The sequence below is a fragment of the Protomyctophum bolini genome, assembly GCF_963924005.1.
Source record: "Protomyctophum bolini genome assembly, chromosome: 1".
Lineage (NCBI taxonomy): Eukaryota > Metazoa > Chordata > Actinopteri > Myctophiformes > Myctophidae > Protomyctophum > Protomyctophum bolini.
In genome coordinates, this window is record NC_137862.1 from 2,910,895 (window position 1) to 2,934,505 (window position 23,611).

The following is a 23,611-nucleotide window of genomic DNA, read 5'->3' on the forward strand; positions in this document are numbered from 1 at the left end:
TTTTTCAAAAAATAGCAGACCTACAAGCTCGTAGCGCGCCACTCGGTGGCGCGCTATGAGCTTGTAGATCTGCTGTTTTTCAATAGCTAAAGCACGACATGATGCTAACACCAAAATGGGTTCCCGTTCAGAATGGGTTAAAATGGCTAGTAGTATACATCTGCTACTCTCTCCCTATATCACCTTGAGCCTGGAGTCTCGTGTTGCCAGGCGATCCGAGATCTCCACCTCACAATTACAACAATCTGCGGACGTCTGAATGCAGAAGTATACAGTAGCATTGAATGCAGTCGTACAGTAGCTGCTAGCACAGCAGCGCAGAACGGCCGCTATAACCTCCTTTGTTGTCCCAATAGAACAGTTACAAAGAGAAGCGGTAATAATAGCTTTTTTCTTTCAAGCTATAGCCCTGAACAATAATGACCATAACTGCGAGGTCAACTGCCTGTAATTGCGAACGCAGTGATTGCGAACGCAGTGAGCACTTACTATGAGACCTAGCAGATCCTGTCTGTCTGTCTGTCTGTCTGTCCCGCTTTTGTGCCCATATATGGAGCTGAGTGATTTGTTTGTGATTGATGCAAGTGTCTGTCCCGCTGTTACGTCACCATGACTCAGCCATAACCATATAAGGAGTCCCCAAAGCAGCTATACGTCCAAAACCCAAATATGTACGAGCTGCGTTCGCTTCACCGCGTTTGCGCGTCTTACTGGTCGGTATAACATCTATCTGTCTGTCTGTGTTCCATTTAACCCATTTTGACCTGAGATCAGATTCTAAAAATCCTGACACTTTTCTGAAAAATCTATGTTTCTACGTCAGTCTTCTTTGATTTAAAAAAAAAATAGCAGACCTACAAGCTCGCTATGAGCTTGTAGATCTGCTATTTTTCAATAGCTAAAGCATAACATAATGCTATAACACCAAAAGGGGTTCTCGCCCAAAATGGGTTAACCCATTCTGTACGGGAACCCGTTTTGGTGTTAGCATCATGTTATGCTTTAGCTATTTAAAAATAGCAGATCTACAAGCTCATAGCGCGCCACCGAGTGGCGCGCTACGAGCTTGTAGGTCCGCTATTTTAGAAAAATCGACAGAACGACTGACATTTTTTAGAATCTGATCTCAGGTCAGAATGGGTTAATCAGACCTAGTGTGTGTCCAGTGGAAACCTCGTATGAATCTGATCTCAGGTCAGAATGGGTTAATGCCCATAGAGATCTCTTGTGCCATTTTAAATGCCCATGTTTGTATGGAGAACCCTGTGGTCATAAATGTGTCAGTACATCATAGTACTCACGTTACGTCATGTACTTGCTTCCATTTACTACGGTAATGGTTCCTGCACTACGCTGTACTGTACTGTACTGTACTGTACTGTACTGTACTGTACTGTACTGTACTGTACTGTACTGTACTGTACTGTACTGTACTGTACTCTGACAACGAGGTCAACGCATATAAAGTATGCATATAGCCGAAGTGGCGTGCATTCCCAACAGACAATCCTTCCCCCATGGGCATCGTTCCCAACAGGCTCTAGTTAACCCATTCTGACCTGAGATCAGATTCATACGAGGTTTCCACTGGACACACACTGGTCTGATGAACCCATTCTGACCTGAGATCAGATTCTAAAAATGTCAGTTGCTCTTCGATTTTTCAAAAATAGCAGACCTACAAGCTCCTAGCGCGCCACTCGGTGGCGCGCTAGGAGCTTGTAGATCTGCTATTTTTCAATAGCTAAAGCATAACTTGATGCTAAACACCAAAATGGGTTCCCGTTCAGAATGGGTTAAAATTAATTAGTAAAATACTTACACAATTATTGTAATACTATGTATATACTGTTGAGGGGCACTCCCAAGTCTATGGACTATACTACTGTTTTAGTTTACAAGTGAGACAGCTTAAGCATGTATGCTACTACATAATAATAATAATAATAATAATAAAACTTTATTTGTATAGTACCTTTCATGACATGAAATGCAGCTCAAAGTGCTTTACAGAACAATGGAGAAAAAGAAAAGAAAAGCAAGGCAACGACATTAAAAAAAACAAGCAGTAATGCGATACAGTGAGGACATGAATAACAAGAAAATAAAAGATCAATTAAAAGCAACATTTAAAAATGTCTACAGAGGCTGCCTGTCGAAGGTACAGTGGGAGCTTGTTCCATGCTGACGGTAGAAGCAAAAATCTGCTTCCCCGTATTTTTTTTTGTTGCCATTTCTTAGTTGCCATGGCTTATTTGTATAGCGTAGAAGCATATTTTAGCGTGCTGATTAAGTTTAAAATGTTGTAATACACTGTCTGGATGTTCATCTTGAATGAGATTAAAGACAGTATAGTTCTGTAATATAATCAAAATCAGCAAGATTAATTTATAATTCATAATGGTAGTGGCTTTTTATGGATATAAATATGATATAGAAATACACAAAAATGGAAAGATTCACATTCTTTAGTATTGTTAAGGCATGACCATATGGTGACCTCGGATATGCTCTAAAAGTGTGAAAATAGTATTTTTCATTTCATTGGAGTGAGGCGTCCCTCAGTGATATACTGTAGCTACAGCAGAGCACATAATCCTGCTCAGTTCCTACAGTTTAATATTGACTGCTTTTGGCACTGTATTCTTTCATCCTTCTGCTACATTCTATGTACAGTATTCTGTATTATCCTGGTTGCTACAGTACTTTATTCTACTATTCTGTGTACTGTATACTTTTTTTTTCTCCTTTTTGAGTGGTGCAACCACTCCCTTACGGAGCTGTGTGTGTGTGTGTGGCTGGCTGGCTGGCTGGGTGGCTGGGTGGCTGGGTGGGTGGGTGCGTCTGAGCACGAAAACAGCATGGTTGTTTTTCACCACCTGTGCGCAACCTAACACACACACAAACACACACACACGCACATATTAACTGTATATATGGGGATTTCGGGTGTGCCAGTACAGTACAGTACAGTACAGTACAGTACAGTACAGTAGAGGGACCCCCACACGGTAACCCACACGGTTTCTCTACCGTTTGGGACGCGGCGCGGCTCGCCGGAATGGGGCCGGCACCCTGGGTGCGTTCCTGTGGGTTGAATCTGAAATCTGTCATTTATGATACTTATCATCATAACTGACATTAAAGTGCCGATATGAAAATCACGTCAAGAATTTTGACTTCCATTAATTTTTTACGGGGGAAACATCACTGTCATCATCATCTCATGTCAATTCCAACTTTTAAAACGGATCCATCCGTTAAAATGATCCTATAGTCTTAGACAGTGTAACGTCTCTTATGTCCGGAAGTCTGTCATAATAATGGACATTTGGGGATATAGGCTGAAGTGTTTTTTAAATATGTCTAAATGTGTTTTTTTGCATAAAATCGTGGCTCATGGCGGTGCAGTGAAATTAGAAAAGTAATGGATTGCGGCCGTATTCAACTTTCTTTTCCCCTGTTGTTAGACATCACATTTAACCCATTCTGAACGGGAACCCCTTTTGGTGTTAGCATCATGTTATGCTTTAGCTATTGAAAAATAGCAGATCTACAAGCTCATAGCGCGCCACCGAGTGGCGCGCTACGAGCTTGTAGGTCTGCTATTTTAGAAAAATCGAAGAGCGACTGACATTTTTAGAATCTGATCTCAGGTCAGAATGGGTTAATCAGACCAGTGTGTGTCCAGTGGAAACCTCGTATGAATCTGATCTCAGGTCAGAATGGGTTAAGTGTGGCTGCAGCAATGTCTTTTTCCTCCTTGTACTCTTGTGGCCAAACACTCAGACCACAACAATTATGGTCTGAGTGGTTGCAGGCAGAATAATTGCCTGCCTCCAGCACAAACAAAGGGGAGATTTTTCTCACCTTCATCTCCATGTATTTATAATGCAATGAATTCTCAGCTCTGGCTATAATAAACTACTGAGCACACAATATGGCGGAATATATCATCCATTGTTAAATATAAGTTATGTTTTCCTAAGATATTTTGAGCTGAGGATAAGTGTGAAATTATTAATGAGTAAAGATGATCAACAACATTATTGTTGGCATCTGCGTCAGAAGAATATCTTTTATTGTCATTGTACAAGACAACGAAATTGATTTGCAATCCAGCTCAGTGCATTAAAAAAAAAAAACTAAGACATAATACTCTATATAAAATACAAAATACCAAACATTTAACCTTGTATGCATCTTGTAATCCCTGCACATCTTGGCCTGAGACAATAGAGTCAACAATAGTATCATCAGCAAGTATCATAATAGTGATCTGCCTGTATTGGATTTTGAGGTATAGCCTGCATTGTATATTAGTAGCACACAGCGGCTATATGCTCACACACCTTTAGGCTGCCAGAGTGAGGTCTAGCCAACACCAAGTTGGCTAGACCTCATTGATTCCTGGATCGCTGCCCTCCACAAATCCCTCTCCAACATCAGGTTCTTGTCAGCCAAGCTGTCGCGCCACAGCACGTCTACATTAAGGTGTGGTTACGCTTCTTTCCCCTCCTGGCTTTGCCCTGGGTTTGGCTCCCATAGGGTCAATTTACTAGCCTCTAGTTCTGGGTGCCTGACTGACGCAGTGCCCTGCCAGCCTCTAGTTCTGGGTGCCTGACACAGTGCCCTGCCAGCCTCTAGTCCTGGGTGCCTGACTGACGCAGTGCCCTGCTAGCCTCTAGTTCTGGGTGCCTGACACAGTGCCCTGCCAGCCTCTAGTTCTGTGTGCCTGACACAGTGCCCTGCCAGCCTCTAGTTCTGTGTGCCTGACACAGTGCCCTGCCAGCCTCTAGTTCTGGGTGCCTGACACAGTGCCCTGCCAGCCTCTAGTTCTGGGTGCCTGACGCAGTGCCCTGCCAGCCTCTAGTTCTGGGTGCCTGACACAGTGCCCTGCCAGCCTCTAGTCCTGGGTGCCTGACTGACGCAGTGCCCTGCTAGCCTCTAGTTCTGGGTGCCTGACGCAGTGCCCTGCTAGCCTCTAGTTCTGGGTGACTGACGCAGTGCCCTGCCAGCCTCATCCTTCTCTCGCTGACTTTGTCTGTGACCCGTGGCAGTAGGTCCCCATAGAGGTCCACATTTCTGATGCGGCCCGTCCATGTGACACCTAGTGCCAATCCTAGCATTCTTTTTTTTTTTTTCTACATTTTTATCCCACGATTTTGTAACCCATTTTTCACCCCTGTGTCAATCATCTAATGTGATCCTGGGCTCTACACACCCTCCACCAACCTAGTCCCCATATATGGGGGACAAGGGGAGAGCAACGGACTTGAACTCATGCTTCCTTCATGCCTGAGTGTCCAAGTTGCTCCTTTACACCTGAAATGGGGAGTTTCCCTGGTTGGACGTAGCGCGTGGGAGGAACACGTTATTCCAACCAGTTCCTTTCCAATCGTAGTATTCTTGTGTAGACTCCATCCAGGGCTTTTTCCTGATTTTTTTTTTCTTCTTTTTCCTGAAAAATTACACGATGGGAACTATATGTAAAAAAACAATTTTACTCAATTTTACCTGTAAAGCTGTGATGTGGCAATTAAACTGATTCTCATTCTGAAGGGGTGCAAATTCCATTTCAAACCAGCCTGTAGTATTTTCAGTGAGTAGAGTACAGTAGAGTACAGTAGTGGTCTTGTTTGGAAGTCATAGAGCTTTCCACTAGCAGCACTAAAGAAATACAGAAAAGGAACAGCTATATGTTGGATGATGGTTTATTATTTATTTCTACATTTTGTTTTCAACCCTGTGTGTCTGTGTCTGTGACCAACACACATCTCTAAGTAATGGACAGGTTGCCATGACATTTTCTGTGTACAGTACATTCAATCTCCCAGGAGGAAGAATACTTTGTTTTTGGCAGTGTTGCCACCAGCAGTCCACATTGTTAAGACAAATAAGGCATGAAGAAGGAATCCGCCTAAATGTGTTGTTTTTAATCCTTAGAATTTTCGTCTTTCACCGAAGTGAATAATCAGAATAATACTTATATAAAAGTATAGAAACGTGCCATGTGCGCACAATATTTGGCCCATTAATGCCCCATAGAGCTAGAACCATATTGATTTTGGTGACCCCATGATCTTTCTGTCATGTACAGTACCAAGTAATTATGACTGATGGTAACAGTAACAGGGGAGATTAGAGCCGTGTGTGTGTGTGCGCCCACTCAAACATGCGTGTGTGTGTGTGTGTGTGTGCGCGCGCCCACTCAAACATGCGTGTGTGTGTGTGCGCGCGCCCACTCAAACATGCGTGTGTGTGTGTGCGCGCGCGCCCACTCAAATATGCGTGTGTGTGTGTGCGCGCGCCCACTCAAACATGCGTGTGTGTGTGCGCGCGCCCACTCAAACATGCGTGTGTGTGTGTGCGCGCGCCCACTCAAATATGCGTGTGTGTGTGCGCGCGCCCACTCAAACATGCGTGTGTGTGTGTGCGCGCACCCACTCAAACATGCGTGTGTGTGCGCGCGCCCACTCAAACATGCGTGTGTGTGTGTGTGTGTGTGTGCGCGCGCCCACTCAAACATGCGCGTGTGTGTGTGCGCGCGCCCACTCAAACATGCGTGTGTGTGTGTGCGCGCGCCCACTCAAACATGCGTGTGTGTGTGTGCGCGCGCCCACTCAAACATGCGTGTGTGTGTGTGCGCGCGCCCACTCAAACATGCGTGTGTGTGTGCACGCGCCCACTCAAACATGCGTGTGTGTGCGCGCGCCCACTCAAACATGCGTGTGTGTGTGTGTGCGCGCCCACTCAAACATGCGTGTGTGTGTGTGCGCGCGCCCACTCAAACATGCGTGTGTGTGCGCACCCACAAAAACATGCGTGTGTGTGTGCGCGCGCCCACTCAAACATGCGTGTGTGTGTGTGTGCGCGCGCCCACTCAAACATGCGTGTGTGTGTGTGTGTGCGCGCACCCACTCAAACATGCGTGTGTGTGTGTGCGCGCGCCCACTCAAACATGCGTGTGTGTGTGTGTGTGCGCGCCCACTCAAACATGCGTGTGTGTGTGCGCGCGCCCACTCAAACATGCGTGTGTGTGTGTGCAAGTGCATGCGCATTATCTATGTACACACACCTCTGGTCATTCAAGAAGGTTGGATCTTTATATGAGCTATGAGGATATTGATTAACCATACGTTGTAATTAGAGATTCCATTGTGTGAGCCAGTGAAAAATGAACCACCTCTGTGTGTGTGCAAGTCGTATAATGAAGCGAAATAAATATTTGAGCACCGCTCATTTTTTCTCTGCTAGATAATGCATTGTCAGACTCGGAGCTGCAGAAAGGTCACCTTTATTAATCATATTAATTATTTACTCTCATTAGTCCAGATAGAAGGAACACTTCCGACAGATTTTCACTCTTGTATTCTATGTATTCTTGTACACTCACTTCAGGATGACTTCAAGGGTAAAATCCTTTGCATTCCATAATGTTAAAACTTTACTACACTTTTGAAATCCAGTGTGAAAGTATTCATCCTTTCTGGTCTTCAGCTTATTACATTTATTAAAAATCTTGTTTCTTATAGAGACCAGTCGAAATTTATGAAAAGGGAGGTCTGGAGGAAAACGGGGGAGGTTCATGCCTTTCCAATTTTAGTCAGAGGGAGGGTGAGCTAATTTTATTTTGAGTCCAAGGGAGGGTAATTAAATCTGGATAATAAAATGGTCAGAGTTTTTATTATATTCATGCTTTACTGCAGCTTTTCTGAATTCAGTCGAACTTTGGCTAACGGTATACACCTCCGTTGCTTTCACTTGGTAAGTTGTAGTCTGTCAGTGTAGTCTGAAGTCTGTCTGTGGAGAGACTCCAGTGTCTGTCAGTGTAGTCTGAAGTCTGTCTGTGGAGAGACTCCAGTGTCTGTCAGTGTAGTCTGAAGTCTGTCTGTGGAGAGACTGCAGTGTCTGTCAGTGTAGTCTGAAGTCTTTCTGTGACTCCAGTGTCTGTCAGTGTAGTCTGAAGTCTGTCTGTGGAGAGACTCCAGTGTCTGTCAGTGTAGTCTGAAGTCTGTCTGTGGAGAGACTCCAGTGTCTGTCAGTGTAGTCTGAAGTCTGTCTGTGGAGAGACTCCAGTGTCTGTCAGTGTAGTCTGAAGTCTTTCTGTGGAGAGACTCCAGTGTCTGTCAGTGTAGTCTGAAGTCTGTCTGTGGAGAGACTCCAGTGTCTGTTAGTGTAGTCTGAAGTCTGTCTGTGGAGAGACTCCAGTGTCTGTCAGTGTAGTCTGAAGTCTGTCTGTGGAGAGACTCCAGTGTCTGTCAGTGTAGTCTGAAGTCTGTCTGTGGAGAGACTCCAGTGTCTGTCAGTGTAGTCTGAAGTCTGTCTGTGGAGAGACTCCAGTGTCTGTCAGTGTAGTCTGAAGTCTGTCTGTGGAGAGACTCCAGTGTCTGTCAGTGTAGTCTGAAGTCTGTCTGTGGAGAGACTGCAGTGTCTGTCAGTGTAGTCTGAAGTCTTTCTGTGACTCCAGTGTCTGTCAGTGTAGTCTGAAGTCTGTCTGTGGAGAGACTCCAGTGTCTGTCAGTGTAGTCTGAAGTCTGTCTGTGGAGAGACTCCAGTGTCTGTCAGTGTAGTCTGAAGTCTGTCTGTGGAGAGACTCCAGTGTCTGTCAGTGTAGTCTGAAGTCTTTCTGTGGAGAGACTCCAGTGTCTGTCAGTGTAGTCTGAAGTCTGTCTGTGGAGAGACTCCAGTGTCTGTTAGTGTAGTCTGAAGTCTGTCTGTGGAGAGACTCCAGTGTCTGTCAGTGTAGTCTGAAGTCTGTCTGTGGAGAGACTCCAGTGTCTGTCAGTGTAGTCTGAAGTCTTTCTGTGGAGAGACTCCAGTGTCTGTCAGTGTAGTCTGAAGTCTTTCTGTGGAGAGACTCCAGTGTCTGTCAGTGTAGTCTGAAGTCTTTCTGTGGAGAGACTCCAGTGTCTGTCAGTGTAGTCTGAAGTCTTTCTGTGGAGAGACTCCAGTGTCTGTCAGTGTAGTCTGAAGTCTTTCTGTGAAGAGACTTTAGTGTCTGTCAGTGTAGTCTGAAGTCTTTTTGTGGCCAGTGAAGGAACACATGCACACTATGGTTGATTGGCCGGAACTGAACAAAATGTGATAGGCTAACTAATGATGGCATAACGCAAGTACCACTGCTTCCCAGCATGCATTGCACTGTGGCTTGTGCGTGTCACGTGATCTGCGGTATCAGCCAAGCGGATGGGGGGTATATACGGAAGGGTCTAAGTAATAAATGTAATAAACTAAATTTGATAAACGGCGTTAAATTTGTTGAATTGAAAAGAAGGGCATTGAGAGGCCCTGCATAATGTGGTCAATGTCTGTGAGGAGCAGGGGGGCTAGGACGGGCAGGCAGACAGACAGACAGACAGACAGGCAGGCAGACAGGCAGGCAGGCAGACAGACAGACAGACAGACAGGCAGGCAGGCAGGCAGACAGACAGACAGACAGACAGACAGACAGACAGACAGACAGACAGATTTTCACTTTAGCCTAGATATGTATTAGACATCTTATTTGCAAGTGGATGTTTTGACAAGGCAGGAAAGGCTGGTCCGTTCATTGGGGTGTAAATGCTAATCCTCAAAGTATTAGTATTTGCCTATACGTTACATCCACATCTACTGAACATTTATCTTTTTATCTTTGCTTTATCGTGGAAGTGCATGAAGACTTGTGGAGATTATTCACAAATACATTCTGGCCAGCTGAAAGAACGGCCTTGGTTTGTTGTACAACGTGTACATTCTGTCTGAAAGTCTGAATGTGTGAGGTTGTCTGGGTAGAAGGCCTTTGGGATCCCATAGAAAAACACACTTTTATGCAATACTGGAATAAATCACAGATCTTGAGTATCCATTCAATATACTTACTTTTTTTTAACCCATTTTGACCTGAGATCAGATTCTAAAATTGTCTTCTACATCCTGACAGTTTTCTGAAAAAGCTATGTTTTTCTATGTCAGTCGTTCTTTGATTTTTCAAAAATAGCAGACCTACAAGCTCGTAGCGTGGTGGGTTCTTCAGCCAGTCTCCTCATTTTCCTTGCATAGCCTCGTTTGAATTCCACTGGTAATAGTTTCCTCACTGTGTTTATTTTGAGGGGTGCACAGCGCTCAGAACCCTGACGTCACATCAGGATGTTATTCTGAGGGGTGCACACCGCTCAGAGCCCTGACGTCACATCAGGGTGTTATTTTGAGGGGTGCACACCGCTCAGAGCCCTGACGTCACATCAGGGTGTTATTTTGAGGGGTGCACACCGCTCGGAGCCCTGACGTCACATCAGGGTGTTATTCTGAGGGGGTGAACACCGCTCAGAGCCCTGACGTCACATCAGGGTGTTATTTTGAGGGGTGCACAGCGCTCAGAGCCCTGACGTCACATCATGGTGTTATTTTGAGGGGTGCACAGCGCTCAGAGCCCTGACGTCACATCAGGGTGTTATTCTGAGGGGTGCACACCGCTCAGAGCCCTGACGTCACATCAGGGTGTTATTCTGAGGGGTGCACACCGCTCAGAGCCCTGACGTCACATCAGGGTGTTATTCTGAGGGGTGCACAGCGCTCAGAGCCCTGACGTCACATCAGGGTGTTATTCTGAGGGGTGCACAGCGCTCAGAGCCCTGACGTCACATCATTTGGAGCGATCCCACTTTTAGACCCCAGTGCAGCCCAGAATGCGTAAATCCAGGCTTTCATTTTTCGCGCAGACGAAATGAAAGCCTGGGTATCGAGGCTACCCATGGCGGGTCTCTATTCATGTATTATACTCTAAGGTCTGAACCCAGCTGGTGGAAACTTTTATCCAGTCTGTCTGAGTCACCAGACTGCACTCCGCTTCAAATAGCCTTTTTTCCACGTAACAATCAGCATGTGTAGTGCATGACCAATCAGCATACAGATCACCTGAGATCAGATTCTAAAAATGTCTTCCACATCCTGACAGTTTTCTGAAAAAGCTATGTTTCTATGTCAGTCGTTCTTTGATTTTTCAAAAATAGCTAAAGCATAGAGCATCGAAGTCCTGACGTAACTCGCTCATACCCGACGATTCCCCTGGTTCGCGGAAGTAATTTCTCTATGGAGAATAACATGGGGTGATCTTAATATCGTCTACTATAAGCGTTGTGGTCCGAAAATAAACAAGCTGTCTCGGCGTTATTGTTAGGGAGGTGTCTCTGTATCGTTTGCAACAGTCAGTCACTCATATATGATACAGTCTGCTTCTAGCGAAAATGTAACTAATTCAGCAGCAGTAACATTAGCGTTTTCTCTCAGTCAGTTGATTCTTCATATCCATATGAGTGAAGCGGCCGGGGTGACATGTTTATTTTTCAAACACAGTTGTTATATGAGGCGATCTAAAATCGCCTCAATGGGGATTTCAATGCAACTAAATAAATACATGAACCTGGGGACTGACGCCCTCTACTGGAAGTGACGTCAGACTTCGGTGCTCTATAGCATACAGCATAGCAACACCAAAAGGGGTTCCCGCCACAAAATGGGTTTTAACCCATTCTGAACGGGAACCCGTTTTGGTGTTGGCATCATGTCGTGCTTTAGCTATTGAAAAATAGCAGATCTACAAGCTCATAGCGCGCCACCGAGTGGCGCGCTACGAGCTTGTAGGTCTGCTATTTTTGAATAATCGAAGAACGACTGACATTTTTTAGAATCTGATCTCAGGTCAGAATGGGTTCATCAGACCAGTGTGTGTCCAGTGGAAACCTCGTATGAATCTGATCTCAGGTCAGAATGGGTTAATCGACAGTTCATTGCAAACACTTATTAGTGCAGACTCATACACACATTACAATTATGGTAATCTGCCTCATAGGTGCTTTTTTTTAAATGACAATATCCAACTCAAATCCAATACATGTCATTTTAAACAATATAAAACATATACCATGCTCTTTTTTATTTCCCCCTGAACATTTTGCACCATGCACGGTTTCAAAATGTGAAACGAAATGTGCAGTATAAGAACATTTTGAAACGGCTATCCCCCCCCCCATATAAAAGAAATGTCTTATATTTACCGCACCTCAAAAGCAGCAAATTGACACATCAATCGATCAATATATAGGTCTATATATAAAAGCATTATCGTGTTACGAAAACGTGCACATTGACAGACACATATATACCTCTTTGGAATCAGTCCATCGGCATAGAAGATCCTCAGTGTAATCCTAGGAGTTGTGATGTGGGTGGCTTTCAATCCAACACGCTCTCCACAGTTCCCTCCGTGGCAGAATAAAGGCCACTACAGTCAATCATTCAACAAGGCCGTGTCATTTTGATGGGCAGATCAATAACCACATCAGTCCAGACAGCATGCAGCATGAATGAGCAGATCTGTTCTTCGGCAAAACCACATACGGTAGAAGAATCTCAGAAAGATGGGAATGTTATTTTTTTGTGGTCGGGGGGGGGGGGGGGGGGGGGGGGGAAGTGATCAGCGTTTGGTGTTTAACAGCCTTGAATGTCAACAAAGCTTATTATAGAAACTATAGAGTTGACCAGCACCAAAAGTCCTCTGGTTTGTAACCTAAAAACAATTGTGTTCTACAAGGAAGTTTTACCACTGATTTGTTTATGTTTTACACTTTATATTTGTATTAATTTATTTCAATCTCAGATGGCCTTTCTTATACTAATAAATAAATAATAATAATAATAGCTCAAATTTATATAGCGCTTTTCTAAATACCCAAAGCGCTTTACATAATAGGAAGACTATAGGAACAGACTTTATTAAGAAAAAACCCCAAAGCAAAACATAACAGATACAACAACAGTACAGGGTTAAAAAGATAAAAGGATACAATGCATTATAGACCAAACCAAAGTAAAGTTGAACTGATTTCAATTCAATTCAACAATGGTCATGTATATACATTTTAGTGGAGGATTCTAAGGATTATGGCTCAGAGGAGGCTTAGCACAAAGCAGGGATATGACTGCAGGTGACATGCAGGTAATGACCATTGAAGTAGCGATTGCCACTCAATTAGCCTATGCAGAGCGCAATTAATTAATGTGTGCTGGGAAAAATTCACCTCCACACCCTTCCATCAGTCCCTCTTCTCACAGGCTCTGACCCGTGACACACTGGGTTGAGTTATCCCATTCTGACCTGAGATCAGATTCTAAAAATGTCTTCTACATCCTGACAGGTTTTCTGAAAAAGCTTATGTTTCTATGTCAGTCGTTCTTCGATAATTTTTCAAAAAATAGCAGAGCTACAAGCTCGTAGCGCGCCACTCGGTGGCGCGCTACGAGCTTGTAGATCTGCGTTTTTTCAATAGCTAAAGCATAACAGAATACGAACACCAAAAAGGGGTGCCCGCCCAAAATGGGTTATAAGATGACGCTCGCAGAGTTTCCCTTCAGTTGAATGATAGACTATATTTTCACTTTCATGGGGAGAATTTAGCACTTTTATGTCTGCCTTTTTAGAGCCAGGGAAAAGCTCTCCAGGCCATCTTTATATGCAGTACTTGTAGCTGTGTTTAATTCAATCTGTCATGGTACAGTAATAGAAATTCACTCTGTGTTCTCAATGCTGTGCGAGGTCAAGTTTTGTTCTAGCCGTACCTATTTCAAGGGTTTAGTTTAACCCATTCTGAACGGGAACCCATTTTGGTGTTCGCATCATGTTATGCTTTAGCTATTGAAAAATAGCAGATCTACAAGCTCATAGCGCGCCACCGAGTGGCGCGCTACGAGCTTGTAGGTCTGCTATTTTTGAAAAATCGAAGAACGACTGACATTTCTAGAATCTGATCTCAGGTCAGAATGGGTTAATCAGACCAGTGTGTGTCCAGTGGAAACCTCGTATGAATCTGATTTCAGGTCAGAATGGGTTAACACGGAATTTGAATGTTTCTATAAGTTTATTGCAGATAACTTTCAGATAACTTTCAAAAAGTATGAAATCAGATTTTCTTGCATTTTATTATAGTGTCAATCTTTTGTCATACAATTCCACAAGATAGATGACATTATTGTGCTTATCGTTGTACTGTCCTCTTTAAATTGTTAAATGGCCCTAATGTATTATGTATGTATTTATTATTATTGGTTATGATTTCCAATCTAATCTATTCATTCTGTACACTTAACACTTTTCTAACCATCAACCACCTTTGTTGTGTTTCCAAGGGTTTCGCAGCTCTCTGCAATGTAAGGTTAGGTTTTATAACTTTAACCTGGATTGTTTACATATAATAACACACTGTAAATATGCACCTGTTTAAGACCAAGTCCAATCACCATGTTTAGAGTTCCATGTCGCCTATATGGAAGCATTTTGTACGTGTTGTACAGCAGAGCACACAGGGGACAATATGATCATTTATCTAATAGGAGTTGAAGTGAAGGGGGGTGTGGGGGGGGGGGGGGGCTGTATAGGTAGACAGTTATCGCTGTCTGCTGATAAGACGGCATTTAAACGCGCTGCAACGTTGATTTAGTACCGAATGTCACCCGGGGGGGGGCATCAGGAGATAAACTGCTTATACAATAACACGCTCACACGAGAGAGAGAGAGTATAAAAGACAGTTTGATTAAATTCAAAAATCTGAATATGTTCGTGCCGTCGGTGTACCGTCGCTAATATCCTTCTTTTGGTCGGACTGGCTTGTTTGCCCTTATCAAACGGCTGTGGGGTCAGCTGAGGTGATCTCTGTATGCTGATTGGTCATGCACTACACGTGCTGATTGTTGCGTGGAAATAAAGGCTATTTGAAGCGGAGTGCAGTCTGGTGACTCAGGCAGACTGATAAAAGGCTCCACCAGCTGGGTTCAGACCTTAGAGTATATATGAATAAAGACGGCACCGGGTTTCTCCTCCCATCCACTTGCATTAAGTTGCTCAAAAGCCAGAGGCAGGGTTGGTGAAAAGGGCCTTTCTGTGTGGAGTTTGCATGTTCTCCCCGTGTCCCCTAGGGTAGGTACACTCACATGTTCTCCCCGTGTCCCCTAGGGTCGGTACCCTCACATGTTCTCCCCGTGTCCCCTAGGGTAGATACCCTCACATGTTCTCCCTGTGTCCCCTAGGGTAGGTACACCTCACATGTTCTCCCCGTGTCCCCTATAGGGTAGGTACCCTCACAAAAAACATGCAGTAATCCTGGTCTCTAAACTGCCTCCTCCTGGCCAGCCGGGGAACGCCTGATGGAGGGGAAAGGAACTGGTTGGAATAACGTGTTCCTTCCACGCGCTACGCTATGTCCAACCAGGGAAACTCCCCCCTGTCAGGTGTAAAGGAGCAACTTGGACACTCGGGCATGAAGGAAGCATGAGTTCAAGTCCGTTGCTCTCCCCTTGTCCCCCATATATGGGGACTAGGTTGGTCTCCCCTTGTCCCCCCATATATGGGGACTAGGTTGGTCTCCCCTTGTCCCCCATATATGGGGACTAGGTTGGTGGAGGGTGTGTAGAGCCCAGGATCACAAATATTTAACATTCAACAAAGGCAATACTTACAAATGTTTACAAACACTAACTCAAAATAAAACATAGTAACATAAAATATAAAATAAGAAATAAAAAACATACAGTAGGAGAAATAAAAAACAAAGAAAAACATAGCAAAAAATCACTTTCAACACATTATACATTTGAATTATTATTTTCCCAGGGTTCATGAGTTCATGCGTTTGGCCCCAGCGCTGCAATACCAAATTATTCGGCCCCACTATGTCCATTTGGCCTCAGGGTTTCCTCTGGGTGTCTCTATTCATATATACTCAGACACACACCAGAGCATCATGAGCATGCAGGCAGTCAGGACTAGGATATGAGGCAAGACAAAACAGCCCCTAGGAGTCCAGAGTCAGACCGCACAGCAGGTTACTACTGCAGTGGCAGGGCAAGGCTGAGCATACTATAGCTAGTAGCTACTACGCACACACGCACACTACGCACGCACGCACGCACAGGGGGTACAGTAGATGTAACGGCCAAGCTACACCAGGCTTTTCTCGCGCGTTTACTCTAAACGCGCGGACCGTGCGTGCGTAAACCAAATGCCCTGGCTACATCGATCTGTCAGACGCACGGCAGGTTTGTGCGGGACCTTCCGGGAGGATATATAGATACGCGTGCATACGCACGTAAAAAAATTAGAACCGATCCTATTTTTAGAGCACGCGTAGGATGGCCCGCGGTATCCGTGCGTCTGGTGTAGCTGGTATCATTGACATATATTGGTCCTATCCAAACGCACTGTACGCGCACAGTGAACGCATACGCACGCGCAAAAAATTGCCTGGTGTAGCTTGGCCGTCACACTGATTAATGGAGATGGCAAGGTACACAGTAAGATCAGTGTTCATTTCACTCTCAGACTGTACTGTTACTGTACAACATGTCCATTTGGGTTATAATAATAACAGGGATGTTACTGTGTTCCCCTGATCACTCTCTCCGTAGTACTGTAAGTAACAGTGGACAAATCCCATTATGTCTTGTGAACAGGGTTTTTAGAGATGCTGTTGGTATAGGCTGTCACCTGGAGCAATTGTAATTAGTAACGTGTGTGTGTGTGTGTGTGTGTGTGTGTGTGTGTGTGTGTGTGTGTGTGTGTGTGTGTGTGTGTGTGTGTGTGTGTGTGTGTGTGTGTGTGTGTGTGTGTGTGTGTGCGTGTGTGCGCGTGGCTGAAACCTTGCCCACATTTGTTGTCATAGGATATGGATATGTAGACCAGTGGTTCTCAACCTGTGGGTTAGAGGAACCACAGGGGGTCCCCACATGATTTACATGTACATTTCATTAGCTTATTGACCTTGAGAATGGCATTTAGTTAATTTGGTAATGTATTAATGGTGGTTATCCTAGATATAATACTGATTATTATTATTATTAGGCATTGTCATATTGCCCTGTGTATCGTTTCAATTGAAACCTCCAGAGGCCTCCCGATTTAAAAAGCATATAGTAATATTGCACTGCATTGCATCGCAGCCTTGGGGCAGCGGTGGCCGAATGGTTTGTGGAGCGGTCTTGATATCGGAAGGTCGCTATAGTTCGTATCCCCGGACCGGCACGTTAAAATTACCACCGCTGAAGTGCCCTTGAGCAAGGCATTGAACCTCTACCATGAAATGTTCTATGAGCAGGGCCTGGCTGTAAACAAGTTCTTGAGCTTAGTCCAGTTACCCTTGGTAAACATAGTACCTTTCCTTAGTCCAGTTACCCTGGGTAAACATAGTACCTTTCCTTGGTCCAGTTACCCTCGGTAAACATAGTACCTTTCCTTAGACCAGTTACCCTGGGTAAACATAGTACCTTTCCTTAGTCCAGTTACCCTTGGTAAACATAGTACCTTTCCTTAGTCCAGTTACCCTTGGTAAACATAGTACCTTTCCTTAGTCCAGTTACCCTTGGTAAACATAGTGCCTTTCCTTAGTCCAGTTACCCTTGGTAAACATAGTACCTTTCCTTAGTCCAGTTACCCTTGGTAAACATAGTACCTTTCCTTAGTCCAGTTACCCTTGGTAAACATAGTACCTTTCCTTAGTCCAGTTACCCTGGGTAAACATAGTACCTTTCCTTTCCTTAGTCCAGTTACCCTGGGTAAACATAGTACCTTTCCTTAGTCCAGTTACCCTGGGTAAACATGGTACCTTTCCTTTCCTTAGTCCAGTTACCCTGGGTAAACATAGTACCTTTCCTTTCCTTAGTCCAGTTACCCTGGGTAAACATAGTAACTTTCCTTAGTCCAGTTACCCTGGGTAAACATAGTAACTTTCCTTTCCAATTATCAGCCTCATGTGTCTGTCCAGTCCGTCCACTCACCACTAGTTGCCTTGGCAGCACAGCTAATGATCACTGCAGGCCCGTGACCATGACCTGTCCTATGTCACGTTGACCTGTGTTTGTTTGTTTGAAATTGTTTCCCACTTACCGGTGTGTGCACTCACAGAGTTGCGATTGTCATATAGCCTATGCTGCTGTAAAGGCGGTTTGTGGGACAATTCATAATAATAATAATGATAATGAGGCAACACAATAATTCAGAGTTATGAAGTATAAGGACTTTACTCGAGTAGGAGAAAAGACTTACATTACCTGTCATGTACTGGAAACCCCAGTCTGACTCACAGAGCCACAAAAGGCCGACAGCCTTTATAGCTCACTCCCCACAACAACCAAACCCCCCAACATAGCCTCAAGACATTCAACAAATGGGACAGTGACATTGTAAAACAAACAGCACCAAACAGCACCACAGGGGTGTGACAGATAGAGATAATCTCAGACTGTATAGCTTGGAGTATTATTCAATGTTTATATCTTCATTTCCATGTTTATATCTTAATTTCCAACGACACTGTCTCCCAGTTACACCTTACAGTATTTCCAAGGACAAAGTAAAATAATTGTTTAATCAAGCTGCTTTCGTGTATTTTTCTACTTGGCTGTGCTGCATACAAACGTGTGTTCACGGCTATATCGGGGCTCACCATTGTGCACCAATTGGTGCCCATAAATGACACCCTGCCAACAATGAAATCACAGCAATTACAAAATGCGACAGAGTTAATATTATAGGAAGGAGCGCGCAACATGCACTATTATGTCTGTGTTTGTTTGTTTGTTTGTTTACAGAGAGGGAAAGGAGGCCGTATTATATTTGACATTAGTGCCATGGGGAGATGTTTTATGATCCCTGTAGTGTTAATGCCTTCCACACAGGAGACAGGCATCCTATTAGTTAAGCTTCAGTGAGACTCCGCTGCTCATGGCTTTATTTTTTTCTTTTGTTTGTTTGTTTTTGGTTCTTTTTTTTGGTGGTTGCTGTTTGTCTGTGTTGATGCTCAGGAGGTCTGTTTGTCTGTCTGTGTTGATGCTCAGGAGGTCTGTTTGTCTGTCTGTGTTGATGCTCAGGAGGTCTGTTTGTCTGTGTTGATGCTCAGGAGGTCTGTTTGTCTGTCTGTGTTGATGCTCAGGAGGTCTGTTTGTCTGTCTGTGTTGATGCTCAGGAGGTCTGTTTGTCTGTCTGTGTTGATGCTCAGGAGGTCTGTTTGTCTGTCTGTGTTGATGCTCAGGAGGTCTGTTTGTCTGTCTGTGTTGATGCTCAGGAGGTCTGTTTGTCTGTGTTGATGCTCAGGAGGTCTGTTTGTCTGTCTGTGTTGATGCTCAGGAGGTCTGTTTGTCTGTCTGTGTTGATGCTCAGGAGGTCTGTTTGTCTGTCTGTGTTGATGCTCAGGAGGTCTGTTTGGCTGTCTGTGTTGATGCTCAGGAGGTCTGTTTGGCTGTCTGTGTTGATGCTCAGGAGGTCTGTTTGGCTGTCTGTGTTGATGCTCAGGAGGTCTGTTTGGCTGTCTGTGTTGATGCTCAGGAGGTCTGTGTTGATGCTCAGGAGGTCTGCATCCAGCAGAGAAGAACGCTATAGGGAGGAAAACTGACAAATACATTATTAATTATTTGATGTGAAGGCTGTATTTGAAGCTATAACTGCAGCTGTGTGTTCTTAGTTACAGTAGTTAGTTAGTTAGTTAGTTAGTTACTTCCATTAACATTTTATTCACACAGTAAGTATACATAGAAATGAAAAAGGATCAATAAATAAATACATAACAATTGGAATTGTTTTCTAAAAGCCGCATTATTTAAATAACCGAAAAGGTTAATTTAAGTTGATCTGCTCCTCAATATCAAAGAAAGAAAGAGAGAAAAATAGGAAACATTCAAGAGTTCCAAACAACGTACATTTACATGTATATCTGTCATTTGCATTTGTCTGTTTTTTATTTGAAGTATTACATGGATTTATTTAATTGTCACAGTTGTTCCACAAATGGACCTTTGCTGATATACAACAATTTTTATTTGTCTTAGCTTTTAGTGTAACATACAAACTCCCTTCAATTCATATACAGGCTCGAACATCTGGATACAATCAAAAAGCAAATCATACAATTCTAAAGCATGTTTATGAGAGAGAGAGAGAGGGAGAGGGAGAGGGAGAGACGTGTCCGAGCTTTATGATTTTGGGTCAAGTGAAGAAACTGTGTAGTGAATAATCATATAAATTAAGACACGTGTGTCCTTGCATCGTAATGACATTGTTACTACACTAAGTGCACCATAATATCCTTCTATTAATTCAGTGAAAGCAGTTCTTGTTTTCATGTCATATAATTAAAAAAAATAAGCCCATTCATTCATTGTACTTTCTTTCAGTCTGTACTGTAACACAATATTCAATTATCCCATTCTGAACGGGAACCCATTTTGGTGTTAGCATCATGTTATGCTTTAGCTATTGAAAAATAGCAGATCTACAAGCTCATAGCGCGCCACGAGCTTGTAGGTCTGCTATTTTTTGAAAAATCGAAGAACGACTGACATTTTTATAGAATCTGATCTCAGGTCAGAATGAGTTAATCTGACCAGTGTGTGTGTGTCCAGTGTAAACCTCGTATGAATCTGATCTCGGGTCAGAATGGGTTATAGGACCAGCTGCCTGGATGGTCAAATAAATAGTCTCTGTGAGAAATGAATGTGTCTGGAAATAATAGAAAGCTATTCGGGATGATAATGTATACTGGTGTCTGTGTCTGAAACTTATGAATATTTTGTTACAGTATGCAATCAGAACCTTTACATTAATCATTCATGGTCTTTGTGGCCCATTATTTCTGCCATTAAATTATTAACCCATTCTGAACGGGAACCCATTTTGGTGTCAGCATCATGTTATGCTTTAGCTATTGAAAAATAGCAGATCTACAAGCTCATAGCGCGCCACCGAGTGGCGCGCTACGAGCTTGTAGGTCTGCTATTTTTGAAAAATCGAAGAACGACTGACATTTTTCTAGAATCTGATCTCAGGTCAGAATGGGTTAATCAGACCAGTGTGTGTCCAGTGGAAACCTCGTATGAATCTGATCTCAGGTCAGAATGGGTTAATGCTTCGGACTGACTTTCTGCACATAATCAAGTACCTATTATTGGCTGTATGCTTTGTCCCGGTGTACTGTACGAGTGCACGTAGACGGAACCATGAGACGGGACTTAACCCATTCTGACCTGAGATCAGATTCATACGAGGTTTCCACTGGACACACACTGGTCTGATTATAACCCATTCTGACCTGAGATCAGATTCTAAAAATGTCAGTCGTTCTTCGATTTTTCGAAAAAATAGCAGACCTACAAGCTCGTAGCGCGCCACTCGGTGGCGCGCTACGAGCTTGTAGATCTGCTATTTTTCAATAGCTAAAGCATAACACCAAAATGTGTTCCCGTTCAGAATGGGTTAAATTATAATATCTCTTAAATTCTTAAACAACCAAGACTCCAAACCAAGAAAATCAGTCAAATGCTCAGTGTCAATTTTTCTGTTTGTTTTTGTTGTGGTTTTTGGTTGGAGTTAAATGGACACTTGAGGATTTTACTGTGTTTCTGACATTCCATTAATTTTGTTTTTTCAATGGCCGTTTCACATGGTAAGGTTTGTGAGTGGAATGTATTTCCCTCGAGCGTGTTTCAGATGACGGCATGGAGGCTGACTGGTGCTGCTGTCATGCAAGGCTACGCGTTTGCTTGAAATAAAAAAGTGTGCTTTTAGAGAATGTCTAACCTTTTTAATTTGACAGTTCTTTAATAGTGACAAATGTAGGTAAGCATGTTTTAATTAAAGTAGCCACACGATAGGATATCTTAAAACAATTATATTATTTATGTGGACTAGAACTACATAATACTTTGCCCAAGGATACTCTAAATCCAAACTAGAAAATGGAAATTACTTCAAAAACGGTTCATGATTTTATAATAACAAATGTATCATTTTATCCCTTCCATCCCCCAATCCCACCCAAACCCATTTCCCCCCCACCAGAGTTTTTCTTGGAGCTGCTGGACAACTCGGAGAAGTCTCTGAACGACATGTTCACGCGGACGTACGGGAAGCTGTACATCCAGAACTCTGAGGTGTTTCAGGACCTGTTCACGGAGCTGAAGCGCTACTACACGGGAGGCAACGTCAACCTGGAGGAGATGCTGAACGACTTCTGGTCCCGCCTGCTGGAGCGCATGTTCCAGCTGCTCAACTCCCAGTACCACTTCTCCGAGGACTACCTGGAGTGCATCAGTAAATACACGGAGCAGCTGAAGCCCTTCGGAGACATCCCCCGGAGGCTCAAGGCTCAGGTCACCAGGTCCTTCATCGCCGCGCGGACGTTCGTCCAGGGGCTGATGGTGGGCCGGGAGGTCGCCAACAGAGTCGCCAAGGTGAGTCTTCTATAACCTTCGTTTAAATCAATAATCATCATTTTGTACTGTTTTACAGTACTGTGTGTGTGTGTGTGTTCTGCATTCTGCTGAAGCGAAGGAAAATAGATGTACTGTTTCCTACTGCAGTCCAATGAATCTCTCGTTATAATTATACATTTTAAACATTGGATCTGATTGAATCTGTCATCATAGATGGTTTCAAAGTCTCTCACCGCTATAGAAATGTGTGAGATATAATTAACCCAACATCCCGGTCACCTGTTTTCACGACTATGATCAACACAAATTAAAAACAAACTGAGCTTGTTTAACTGATAGTCAGAAGTTATTTTAGAGTAGGCTAAATGGCTGCTTGGAACAGGTGCGTGCCCAACAGTGCCCATCAGGCTGGTTGCTCGGCCACAGAAAGTGCTGCTTGCAGAGTTGTTGAGACCTACGGTGTGACTGCGTGCAGCATATTCTCCATAATTGTTTATCCAATCAACTGGTCCTCAGCAATACAATCAGCCGGGAATAGTTCTCAAGATAATATTATGTGAAGGACTGGCTGGCTGGCTGGCTGGCTGACTGGCTGGCTGGCTGACTGGCTGACTGGCTGGCTGGCTGGCTGGCTGGCTGGCTGGCTGGCTGGCTGACTGACTGACTGACTGACTGACTGACTGATTGACTGACTCACTGACTCACTCAATTCATTTTACGGGTCAGTTGTTACAAACGAGATGCTCTCAAAGGTTGGATCGTTATGGGCAGCTGTGTTGTTGTTTACAGACAGTCTTTGTATTAAATCAATTTTATTTCCCCTCTACCACTAGAGAGAGAAAATGTGTTTATTCCATACTGTACCACTAGAGAGAGAAAATGTGTTTATTCCATCCTGTATTACCATATTTATTTGAATGCACTTTGTTTGGATCATTGGTTGCCCGAGTTTAGGGGCCACTGAAGCCTTTTTCTTTCTTTTTTTTAATCACTTTTTTCCTTTTTTCCTCTTCGACTGAAGCCAGTGCACATTTTTTCATGTGATTTTTGGAGTGTCCTCCATATTCCATGAGCAATGCAAAGGAACCACCCGTGGAGATCCAGGCTTTGGGCTCTAAAGTCTGAGATTAAAGGGAAAAGGCCCATGGGCCACTCGTGCGCTGAAGGATTCTGTTTGCAATGTGTACATTTGTTATTCTCTTTTTAATATATTTTCAGATGCATGTTCAAGAAATTAAGAAACAACTTTCATGTTAGCAATTAATTTCTTGGGGTTTTTTTATCCTCAACTGTCTATGCCTGGTTTGGTTTGAAATTTGTTTGAATTCATTAGACTTAGAAAAATAAATATGTTCCAAGAGCTTTATCAAACATTAA

General features: G+C 43.6%; 1 protein-coding gene across 1 annotated transcript in view; it reads left to right on the forward strand.

The window, feature by feature from the left end:
• The window catches only part of gpc6a (glypican 6a), a 234,772-nt gene that overhangs the window by 118,006 nt on the left and 93,155 nt on the right, over window positions 1–23,611 (forward strand). Inside the window, exon 3 of the mRNA XM_080781315.1 lies at window positions 21,861–22,252. Within this exon, the coding sequence (XP_080637441.1) occupies window positions 21,861–22,252 (392 nt within the window). The remainder of the gene's footprint in view (window positions 1–21,860; window positions 22,253–23,611) is intronic.